This window comes from Dreissena polymorpha, chromosome 2 (genome assembly GCF_020536995.1).
Source record: "Dreissena polymorpha isolate Duluth1 chromosome 2, UMN_Dpol_1.0, whole genome shotgun sequence".
Lineage (NCBI taxonomy): Eukaryota > Metazoa > Mollusca > Bivalvia > Myida > Dreissenidae > Dreissena > Dreissena polymorpha.
This window is the reverse complement of record NC_068356.1, coordinates 71,457,947-71,470,518: the sequence shown is the minus strand read 5'-3', so window position 1 is coordinate 71,470,518 and position 12,572 is coordinate 71,457,947. Positions and strand designations below refer to the sequence as shown.

At 35.2% G+C, this 12,572-nt stretch overlaps 1 protein-coding gene across 2 annotated transcripts in view; it reads right to left on the bottom strand.

Moving 5' to 3' along the window:
- Positions 1-1,859: 1,859 nt before the first annotated feature.
- LOC127867559 (guanine nucleotide-binding protein subunit gamma-1-like) overlaps positions 1,860-12,572 on the bottom strand; it is a 34,832-nt gene continuing 24,119 nt past the window's right edge. The window contains exons 1-3 of one of the 2 annotated variants that reach the window (XM_052408827.1): positions 5,816-5,888; positions 5,593-5,635; positions 1,860-3,582 (exon numbers count right to left, since the gene is read on the bottom strand). In XM_052408827.1, coding sequence (XP_052264787.1) covers positions 3,362-3,582; positions 5,593-5,611 — 240 coding nt within the window. In that variant the 5' untranslated portion in view covers positions 5,612-5,635; positions 5,816-5,888 and the 3' untranslated portion in view covers positions 1,860-3,361. Of the gene's footprint in view, positions 3,583-5,592; positions 5,636-5,815; positions 5,889-12,572 lie in introns of those variants that run through there. The other variant, XM_052408828.1, reaches the window with a different exon arrangement.

Sequence of the window (12,572 nt, the reverse complement as noted above, 5' to 3'; positions counted from 1 at the left end):
GTATTATAGATATAGAAATAAATATACTAGACATCCCTAATTTTGGAAATAAACTGATCCAATTTAGAAGGATGGGAGAGTCCACTAGGCAATAATGGGTTAACGCACTAAGGCGAATAGAACAACACGTGACGCATACGCGCTGTATGTTTGAAAATCACGGGCAAGTCTAAAAAATTTACAGTTATCATCACTAACTGATGTCGCTAATGAGGGGCAAATATCTTTCGCAGCATTACGGAAACCCATGCGTAAGAAGCATTTTTATTGCAAATCGTTATTATCTCTCATGTTTTATTTCTGTTTTGAAAATTACAAACATGAAATGACATGTCATAAAAACGAATGTACCTACGTTTGAATGAAGCAAACATTTTTATACAATCGTTTAGATGAACATCAACAACGTGTAGCGAAATATTGTGATTCTATGATTATATTATTCTATAGATTCATATTTAAGCATCGTGTCTGTAAGTTTCGCAATGACAAACCAATTTAATTGTTAAATAATCATCGATGATTAGTCTTAAGGGTAATTTATATTGAGTCAAGTATTTATAACAAGATGGACGTCACGTGAAATATTTTAAACGCATTGATTAAGTACTATATTTGAATGTTCAGATCATATATCATTTTAGATGTGTGTAGATACTTGAATAAGCTTGACCGGTCATGAACCAATTGAAATAAGTAAAATAAGTTTGCGTTGTTTATGCAATCGTTTGACTAAATTCGGAACAAAGAAAATACAGAACACTGATTTCATCCGACACTTTATTATTTATTGAAATGTTCACAAAGCATGAGCCGTATACCGAAGTTCACAGTTTACAATATCATAGTGAACAAAAAGAAACACGTATATAGGAGAAAACAGAGCTATCATGTTTGGCATTGTCAGAAACAAGAAGATAGTTTGGCAGCTTCACATAAGATGGTTTGAAACATAGGAGTAATAAATGCATTTCTGCATAACAACTAAACACAATCATATATATGGTTTCACAATTCATCAATAGTAGCGCTATTTTTATGATCTTCATCTTTTTTATAAAACGAATTTTTAAATGACAATTAACATTCGCTTTTTATATGTGTGAACATTGTGTCAACATACATTTGTTAAACCCTTGTAAATTGCGTTGTTGATTCTTTTAAATTAAAATCCTGCACAACGCATGCTACATATATTTACTAAAATGCAAAATAATCACTTCAAAAACTTACACTGTCGAAACATAGCAACAGACTATAAAACAGTGAACAATATTATCTGGTTATAAAACGAATTAGATTGTGAATTACATTATTTCTGAGCTAACATAAACGTAAGGAATCGTGTTTCACACACGTGGCTTAAACAATGCATGTTTGTTTAGCTCGGCAGATACGTCCAAGTGGTATACGTGGACACCAACAAGTTCAAAAGCCTGTGATATAAATAAACTAGCTTAGGCACTTACAGGAAATACGTAAAGAAAATAAAATAAAAACGTGTTTACACGTGAAACGAGTATTTAAGGGTTAAAGGCTGGAGTATTATGTATATAGTGTATACCACATGTGAAATTCTAGAAATTTCGTTTTTTACCTATACTATTTCTAATTGTTAATAGTTTCACTGCAGTTCATGACATTATCTGTTATTTGAGAAACATATATTAAGGAACCGGTAAACCATTCGTCAATGCCTGTAACTGAATTATAACCAAACATATAAAGCACACGTGATACGTGCTCATCGTAATATACATGTAGTGATACTTAATAAATGAATTAACACAACTTCAATGAGTAAACAGATGTCCAAATATCGGAGAAGTTCAATACCAGAAGTCATCTGAGAGGATGGCTAACGTTATCACTATCACGTGTATACAAGACTTTTTATACATGTACCAGTAAATATGTTTGACGTATGTCCCTTAGTAACATAAACTGCTTGCTATCAAATAATCAAAATATAACTATCATTACAGTTGGAAAACTTTATAAAATAATTTCAATATAAAATGTATTAGCAAATGATTACAGGTTTAACAAAGTAATCAATTTAATGAGATTAAACATGTTTCATACAGCTGCAATATCGTTATTAACGAAAGCAAAGCTATAGTTAACTGACGAAATCCAAGGTCAATACACGAAGTCATTTCTGCGAAAGGATGCTAGAAAACATGTTTTTAAGTTTAGCGCAACAAACGCTAAGCAAAATTGTGCGTCACATATTCGTTTCTAAAAAAAATAGAAGTGCTTATAATATATGTCACTGTTGTTAAGCTGAAAACTTGAAATGTGCCAGTACAAAATAGTATAAACCCATTAACCCATTAAGCCTAGCCTATAGAAAAAAGGCATTGGCAAACAGCGTAGACCAAGATGAGACGCCGCATGATGCGGAGTCTCATCAGGGTCTGCGCTGTTTGCTTAAAGGAATTTCTGTAAGAAATATTCTAAATATAGAAATCAATATACTAGACATCCCTAATTTTGGAAATAAATTAATCCAATTTAGAAGGATGGGAGAGTCCACTAGGCTTAAATGGGTTAAATGAACAGGTCCCATTCCGAAAACATTCCATTTCGATTAATAGTGATAATGATGACACATAAATGAACACAATTTATGGGAATATAATTTCAGTGTGGAGAAATCAGACGATACATATACGTACGAAGCATTAAATGGGCATGTACACCAAACATTAGCCGTGTGGATATAAGTAGGTAATGGTCTGACAAATAGAGACATACATACACACAGTTATAACATTTATAACGCATACTCCATGGGATTGATTCACAATAAAATCACAATATTGAATTCAATAATAAACTCATTCACGCATTCACGATTTCGGTCTCGGGAATTTTTCCCTTGTAAACGCCATCTACGTCTATAGGTTTAGATTAAAAAGTAAAATAAAAGTTGCTAATTAAAAAAAACACATTTTGAAAGTAATTTTTGGGTTAAAACCCCATTATGTTGCGAAGGAAAAAACATTTTGAAATAAGTGTTTGGGTTTTAAATCTTTGTACGTTTCAATATATATGCAACAACACCTGATCTGACCCAACATTCACTTTAGCATCTAAGCGTATGCATCCCTAGTATAGACACATTATTAAGTGTATTATTTTTGTAAACATTAAACAGTTCACTACAATCATTCAATTATCAAAAATATAAAGACTTCATCGAGCAGTTTTTTTTTGCTTATTTAGTTTTCGTATCAACGGACCGAAGTATGAACGTTCACATTGCACTAGACACAAATGTTTTGTAATGTGTTCACATGTTCAGACGAATCATCCCACAGCAACCCAAGTTTATCTCCCACACGACGCATGCGTTTCAGAGTATTGTGCATCCGCCCTTCTCCTTATATGGGTTGTCTCCCGGCTTAAGAAAACCGTTGATGAGCACGTCCTCATTTGTGTGCTGCTCGCAGTATTTCATGATATCCTCTATGCACTCGGAGACGCGCAGGCGCGGTACGGCTGCCTCCAGGCGGAGCTGCTCAACCAACTTCCGCTGCTGCTGCAAACCTTCCTGGAATTTGTTCATCCTCGCTTCTGAAAATATACAAGACATGTTAACATTATTAATCAGTGTTATATTTAAGCATATTACTAGATTGATGACCTGTAATCTTGCTTTTATATATGTGTATGTAATTACAGGCGTTAAGCTTTGATGTTCAAACATAATTGAAGTGCAACGTATATTAAACTGAAAGTTCAAAGTTTGAAATGGTCAGCCCTGCATACCCCGCGGTAATAAGCGTACGAAGCTAAAACACATAAAGCACCCGTTAAGAATAGCGAAACTAGGTATGGTTTGGAAAGGAAGTGTCATATAAATACATTTTGGTTATGATACAAGTCACCTGCAAATAAGTAGGTAAGCGAAATAGCAACCTACGTGCATAATCGTTTAATACACTGTTAAGGACATTCTCAATACACGTAAGTCATTTTGTAAGTCATTAACCGTTCACGACACTATCCGTAAAAGGTATTCAATAATGCTTCATTCTGGAAATAAAGCATTGCAATATCAAATATAGCATCAAACAAAGAACACCGTTTGCAATCCTCATTGATTTTGCTGCTTCAATGAGCGTCTTTTAGTATTGGAAAAGCGGCTGTATCAGATTAACCCTCTAGCGCCTTTACATAATTTTTTCATATGGGGTAGAAGATAATTTTTTTACAATATTTTTTTAATAATTATTGTAACCCTTGTGTTCATAGGCTGGATGATAAAAATAGCTTTCAATAGAAAGAATGCCAAAGTCCCTAGGTCGCTCACCTGAGACGCGAAGGAACTGAACTGTTTTTAGCCGGTTCATGATGTCTCTGTCAAAAACGAGGCTTCTGACTTTGCCTATTTACAAGAACCTTTTTAGAACTCAGTTGAGATGTTATTAGAACAAAAGTTATCATCAAGTTTCATGCTGATTGGGAAAACTGTGACTTCTAGCGTGTTTACAAGAATTAGTTCTAAACATGTAAGGAAAACTGCCCCATTGCTATGGTGGACATATTTTTCAAATGGACCAAAAGCAGGAAGAAAGCCAAACTATCCTTTGAAAAAATATTCCGATGAAGTATCAATAAGATTGGACAAAAATGTGACAGCTAGTATTCAAAAGGTTTCATCATGAGAAACAGTTTTCTGATCAATTTCGCGGGGATTCAACAATAAATGTGTGGAATGTGACTTCTAAAGTGTTTACAAACCTTTACATAAATGTGACCAAAAGACTTCATTCGACCCATTTTCGAACTCGGGCAAGATATAATTTGGATACATGTTCTAACCCAGTTTCATGAAGATTGGACAATAACGGAAGCCTCTTTAAAGTTAACAAGGTAAATGTGGACAACGGAGGACCGACAACGGACGAAGAACATTGGACAAAAGGCGATTACACACTTTTAGCATAAGCACCCTTTGTTCGTGCCTTCTCTAATTTGATTTAGGTAAGATTGTCATTAGCTTTGAAAGCTTTGTAATTTACTAAGACTCGTTTGAAACTCATTTAACTGGCTTCGTCGCTGCAAACATACGGCAACGGTCAATAAGTTCAGCTTATCCGTTGACTATCGCTTTTATGTTTAGTTAATGGACATGTGATTTTCAAGGCCTACCTCCTTTGACCCCCTCCCTCAGCGCGATTTATAGCGGAGACGTTTTTCTCCCAAAATCAGAAATCCATGAATTGACGGAGCCATTTTTCGAATAAACCCTCATGCCGACGAATTGATATGATTTTGCAAATTAAAAAAAAGTTCGCAGGAATCGCTGGAGACTCTTTATAATACTAATTAACCACCTTCATAACTATTTCGTTTTTGTGTAAGGTATTTATTAAGCCTTTCCTGTGGCATGCATTATCATAACAAGACTGCTTGTACTGTATTTTCTTGATATTCCAGATATGTAAATGTACAACGCATATTGGCATATAAAGTTTATTCACAAACAATAACATACAAACTGTATGATTTTGCAGTATTATAGTAGGAGATTACTAGAATCGTTGTTTGTGACAAGTTTGATCAAGTTAATATAATTACCTTTCGCGTTTGCATCCATTTCCAATGTTAAAATATTAAATCACTATTAATAAATATATAACAGAATGGCGTCTTAGTTATGTACTTCTGAATTTTGATACATACTGGTATATACAACAGAGAAAACCACATAAATGATCCAGACAAACGCACACGGCAAATTGGATTTTACAATAATAACGCGATATTAATGCTCTATTTTCATAATATATTGATAAAATACTTCTTTCATGTATTCATCGGTGCAAATGTTAACAGATCCCATGAGAGCAGCGAGTAGATGATCGCCTTCTCGGAACATCACACTTAATATATTAAAATACGAACACAAACTGAAACACCACTTTATTTCCTTGCAATTATTGTATTATCGACACACGGAGAATACATGGCAGAGAATCGACAAACAATCATTGAACTTCAGACCATCCTTATGATTTTTGCATGTTTTGAAGTTTGTCATTAAATGCTTTATATTGATAAATGTAAACATTGGATCTAAAAAGCTCCAGTAAAAAATCAAGAATATAATTTAAAAAAAAGTAAACCTCGGCAGGGTTCGAACCAGTGACCCCTGGAGTCCTGGAGTAAAAAGAATGCGACCTATCCCACTCGGCCATCCTTTCAGCAACAATGTCACATGTATTTTATAATCTATATAAGTAATCCTCGTAGTTTCACAAAATATATCGACAACAGAACTCTCCAAATTATTAATTCGTTTCGCGTTGCAACGCTTTATAATTTTCAGGTTTGTAAATCGTCAAAATATGCATATAATGGCTATTTTAAAGCGTGGTAATTGTTTTATTTCTGTTTCCTCACAAATATCAAAACTAAAACGAAAATTTTTGCGAATCTGAAACAACTTTTTCATTTTTGTCAATTTACCCAAAAATGTACCCAAACGTGAAAAGGCCCCTTTAAAACATGTTAACTAAACCGAGTACCATGCATTACATGCAATCTATAACGCTTACATATCGGAGTCAAAAAGCAAAAATCATTTTATCGAAAGGAGTGAATGCATATTATTGAGCAAGAGTAAGAAATATTTTTTTCCATTTTGAGTTGATTGTCTTTATGAGACATATGATATAGATCGTTCACCTGAGACGTCGAGGAATAAAACTGTTCTGAGAAGCTTGAGTAATGTTTCAAAAAACATTTTCGAGATTATGAGAACAAATCTTCATGAAGACGACTTTCAGAGTGTTCTCTATGTTTCCTTAAAGCCATATTTAGGGAATTTGCACTCCACTGGTTGGTTATGTTTTTCAACGGACCGCGGCAAGTACTTTCTATCTATTCCGAGACATTATTTAAACAAGTTACCCCAAGGTAAGAACAATTGGACCACAAGGTGAGAACACTTTGACCCCAGGGTCATGGGTTTAGGACGTGTTCATATGTTTAATCTTGTTAAAGCTCTGGTGATATGCATATTAATTATTTTATGGACCGGAACTTTTTGAACAACTTTGAATGAGGGTCACCATAGATCAATCCTGTGAAGTTTCGTTAAAATCTGAGAAACGGTTCATGAGAAGAAGTCGTAAGATGAAAAAGTAAACGCACGCACGCATGGTCGCACTCATGTAAGGACTGACGGGCGACGGAAAACACCGTATAAAAAGCTCTACATGAGCACTACATGTAATCAAAAGAGCTAAAACGATTTTCAGTTCTGTTGCAAAGATCTTTAAACTGAAATTTAAATTATATACCTGTAATAAGAAAATCGAGGTAAAATCGATGCACATGTCAAAGTGATACAAACAAAACAACAAACAAGAGGATCATGGGCACTAAGGCGCTCACCTGAGACCCAGAAGAGTTAGACTATTTAAAGAAGATGACCAGAGACCCACTGTCGCTCCCCTTCAGGGAACTGAACTGCTCTCAGGAACATTTGAGATGTTTCAGAAACTATTTTCAATGTTGACAAAAAATTAACTAGAGAGTAAGCAATGTTTTACTATAGCCATAAAAGGAAAAATGTTCCGCCCACTGGCGGCCATGTTTTTCTACCAACCGGAACCATTTTCGAACTCGTCCAAGATATTACTAGAACACATGTTCTGTCCAAGTGTCATGAAGATTGGACTATAGATGTGAATTTAAGAGTGTTATAAGTTTTTATTATAGCCATTTACGGAAAAAAGCCACGTCCCCTTCAAACAACTGGAACCATTTTCGAACTCGTCCAAAATATAAGTGGGACCAATCGTCTTACAAAGTTTCATGAAGATCGGGCAATAAATGTGGTTAAGATTGTTAACAATGTTTTACTAAAGCCATATTAGGAAAAATGCCCCGCCCCCTGATAAGCTTTTCAAGCATCGGGAACTATTTTCGAACTCGTCAAAGATACGAATGCGACAAATCTTCTGACCAACTTTCATGATGATCAGACAATACATGTGGCCTCTAGAGTGTTATCAAGGTTTAAAGGGACCGTCAACCGCGATATTTTAATCAATATAAACTAATAATTGTAAAAAAACGGTATTTTAGAACTTTTCGTTTTTCGTCAATCGCGGTTGGCGGCCACACTTTAACTATACCCATAAAGAGAAAAATGTCCCAATTGCGGCCATGTTTGTCAACCAACCGGAACCATTTTCGACCTCATCCAAGATATCATTGGAACAAATCTTCTGACCAAGTTTAATGAAGATCGGAGAATAAATGTGGTATAAAGAGTGTAAACTAGGTATAACTAAAGCCATGTATAGCCATATTAGGAAAAATGCCCCGCCATGTTTTTCAAGCATCGGAAACCATTTTCAAACTCGTCCAGATATCATTGGGATAATTCTTCTGACAAAGTTTCATAATGATCAGACAATAAATTTGACAACTAGAGTGTTAACAAGGTTTCACTATAGCCATGTTAGGAAAAAATGCCACGCCCCCTGGCGGCCATGTTTTTCAAGCATCGGGATCCATACTCGAACTCTTCTTAGAAATCATAGGGACAAATCTTTTGACCAAGTTTTATGATGATCAGACAATAAATATAGCTCCTATAGGGTTTTCAACAGACCGGAATCCTTTCGAACTCATTCAAAATATTATTGGAACAAACGTTCTTACCAAGTTTCATGAAGATTGGACAATAGCTGTGTATTTTAGAGTGTTTACAAGGTTTTACTATAGCCATATAAGAAAATGCCCCGCGCCATGTTTTTCAACCAACTGCAACCAATTTCGAACTCGTCCAAGATATCATTTGCACAAAGCTTCTGACCAAATGTCATGAAGAACGGACAATAAATATGGCCTCTAGAGTTTCAACAAAGAAAATGTTGACGCCGCAAAACGCACGACGGACAAAAGGCGATTATAGAGAATAACAGGTTAATGCCTGATTTTTATCTTTATCAGGCAAAGCTTAGAACAATATAACGGCGAGGCTTGCCGAGCCCTTATTTTATTCGTGCCGAGCCCGATATATTACAAAAAGATCAGGCAGTAACCTGTTTTTCTGTTTATCATACCTCTTATTCCCCGATTTTAAAGAAATCATGAAAACAAAATCGCTAAAAGCTGCATTTTAGCGGGAAATAATATGACTTGTCATTTGACGAGTTAATAATTACGTCATGAGCACGCGCGCTTAATATTTGTAAAAAAATAAATATTTTTTTTGCAGTCTGTTTTGCATTTTCTGTTTAAAATATTTTACATCTTGGTATCAATTTGTTTGTTTTGTTGATTCTGATTCGATTTTTATCAAAATGATTACTTTATAGTTGATTTCGTGTAATATGACCTTCATCCTACCATTGACTGATTTAAGAACTTCCTGTTGACCATGATATAAAATAATATATCAGGCAACGTTATATCAGGCAGATATCAATGTTGTGGTATGATAAATGCTGTATAAAAGCATTCTGAAATAGCCTTTGCGTGGATATATGCATTGTATCATTTTACCCGGTGATTTTAACATCGTATACCAACACACGGGATACGCGTTGAAATGGCCGATTGTTTTAAAGTGTTTTTTTAAATATCAGTTTTAATTTTGCACCAAACAACCACGTATTTCAACTGTAGATTCCAGACACTCGCAGAACAGATTGATAGCAACATTTCTACAAACCAAATATTTACACGTGTTCATTTTTGTTACGTAATGCTGCGCCAACCGAATAGGCGATCTCTAAATTAGTAATTTAACAACTTGAGCTGTTCGTTTCTGTGGAATTCTTTACGCATGTCCCCTAAAAATTAAATATGAATGCAATCGCAGTAGAAACACGTATTGGCCCATGTTTGTTATGTATCGATAAATATACGGTAGTTAAAGATGAGTTAAATGTTAACCGTTTGGGGACTTACTGATTTATATTCTTTAGTGGAAAACAAAAGGGCAGTCTGCCCAAAATCGTCGCAGTCAACATTTATTTCAAAACGATCATCAACACATGCAGGTCATTGAAATGTGAAAGTTTGAGGAAGGTCCACCCATTAATTAAAGAGGTGTTTAAAAAACAAGCTTCAGATTTCTTATTATATATGTTGGAGCAAGATGGCCAACGTCCTTATGTCGCTCACCTGAGACCCGTAGGCCCTATACTGCATTGAGCAACTACAGTGATGCGAATGTAATACCTAACATGGTTTCCGACTTTTCTTGTTACCCAGACCATTAATGGACTCGGCTAAGACGTCATTAGAACAAATGTTCATGCTATCGGGCAAAAACTGTTACATTTGGAGTGTTTAGAAGGTAGCACAGTAGAAAAAAATCTATCCCATGGTGACCAAAATGTGTATCAATGAACTTTTCATTTGACAAATTGTCCTGAGCAAGTTTCGAAAAGAATGGACCAAAAGAAGACTGCTAGTGTTCACAAGCTTTTAATTAAGTTATATAAGGAAACTGCATTGCCCCTTTCAATATTTTTTTCAATCGACCTTACATAAATGACATATTAATGTAAATGCTGGTTAGTCACTATTGCATTCTTGTAAATGGGGTAAAAATAGTATTACATAAAACAAGGGCTGTTTGTAAAACATGCATGCCCCCCTATATGGGGTATAAGTTGTAGTAGCAGCCATTGTGTGAATACGTTTTTTGTCACTGTGAACAACGGTGGTGGTGGTGGTGGTGGTGGTGGTGGTGGTTGTGGTGTTGGTGGTGGTGGTTATTGATACAATGCATTACAAAAATGCAGTTAGACTTACATTTGGTAAAATTTTAATATATTACAAGGGAGGCAAATGCTGTAACAAAAAGAACATGCATAAACGGTAGTTCTTTCCCTTGTTTGAACCATGCTAAATCCTTAAAATGCCTATTTCCAGTAACTGTGACCTTCACCTGTGACCTTTGACCTAGTGACCGCAAAATCAATAGGGGTCATCTGCGAGTCATGATCAATGTACCTATGAAGTTTCATGATCCTAGGCCCAAGCGTTCTTGAGTTATCATCTGACAACCACCTGGTGGACGGACCGACAGACCAACAAACCGACCGACATGAGCAAAGCAATATACCCCCTCTTCTTTGAAGGGGGGCATAATAAAAACCCTAACAAACATATAAACATATGACATGCAGCATGCATGCAACTACTGCCTCTCTTTAAAATTTTATTGTTTTAATTTATATTGTACTAGAAGTTTTAGCTGAATAACCAAATAGTTGGTCCTTAAAATATAAATACCATCCATGCACATACAAGCCGTTTGTTAATAATCATGAACTCATGTAATAACCAATAATTTTATATTCAACAAGAGTGTATGAATGGCCCAAAGTTGCTCACCTGAAATACGAAGGAACTGATCTGTTATGTGCAGTCCAAAATATTATTATAGGGATCTTTTCACGCTTTGGTAAATTGACAAAATTGAAAAAAGTTGTTTCAGATTCGTAAGTTTTCGTTTTAGTTATGATATTTGTGAGGAAACAGTAATACTGAACATTAACCATGCTCTAATATAGCCATTATATGCATCTTTTGACGATTTTAAAACCTAAAAATTATAAAGCGTTGCAACGCGAAACGATTGAATAATTTGAAGAGTTCTGTTTTTGTCTTTAAATTTTGTGAAACTAAGAAGATTGCTTATATAAGGTATAAAATACGTCATGAATGTGTACTCGGCGGAATAGCTCAGTAGGTTAAAGCGTTTTTACTTCAGGACTCTGGCAGGACTCCAGGGGTCACTAGTTCGAAACCTGCTCCAGGCAATGTTCTTTTCCTTTTTTTAATTTTTTTCTTGATTTTTTACTGGAGCATTTACGATCCAATGTTTACATTTATCAATATAAAGCATTTAATTATTAAGTTAAAAAAAATGCCAGAATCTGTGAAAAGGCCCCTTTAAAACAAATGGTCTGACCAAGTTTCATGAAGATTGAACTATCAATGTGACGTTAATAATGTAAACAAGGTTTTACTGAAGCCATACAAGGAAAAATGGCCCGTCCGATGAAAACTATGTTTTTCAACAGACCGTAATATTTTCCAACTCATCCAAGATATCCTTAAAACAAATATTCTCATCAAGTTTCATAAAGATTTTACAATTAATGTGACTTAAAAAGTGTTAACAAGGTTTTACCATAGCCAAATAAGGAAAACTGCTCCGAACCATGGCGGCATTTTTTCGACAGACCGGAATCATTTCCGAACTCCAAGATATCATTAGAACAAATGTTTGGACCAAGATTTATGAAGATTGGACTATAAATGTGACTTTTATACTGTTAACAAGATTTCACTTTAGTCATGTAAGGAAAAATGCCCGCTCCCTGGCAGCCATGTTTTTCAACCAACCGGAACCATTAACGAAGATATCATTTGGACGAATCTTCTGACCAAGTTTAATGAAGAGCGAAAATAAATGTGGAATCTAGTGTTCACGAGGTTTTACGATAGCCATATAAGGCGAAATTCCCCGCCCCCTCTGGCGTTTATGTTTTTCAACCATCATGAACCATTTTCGAGCC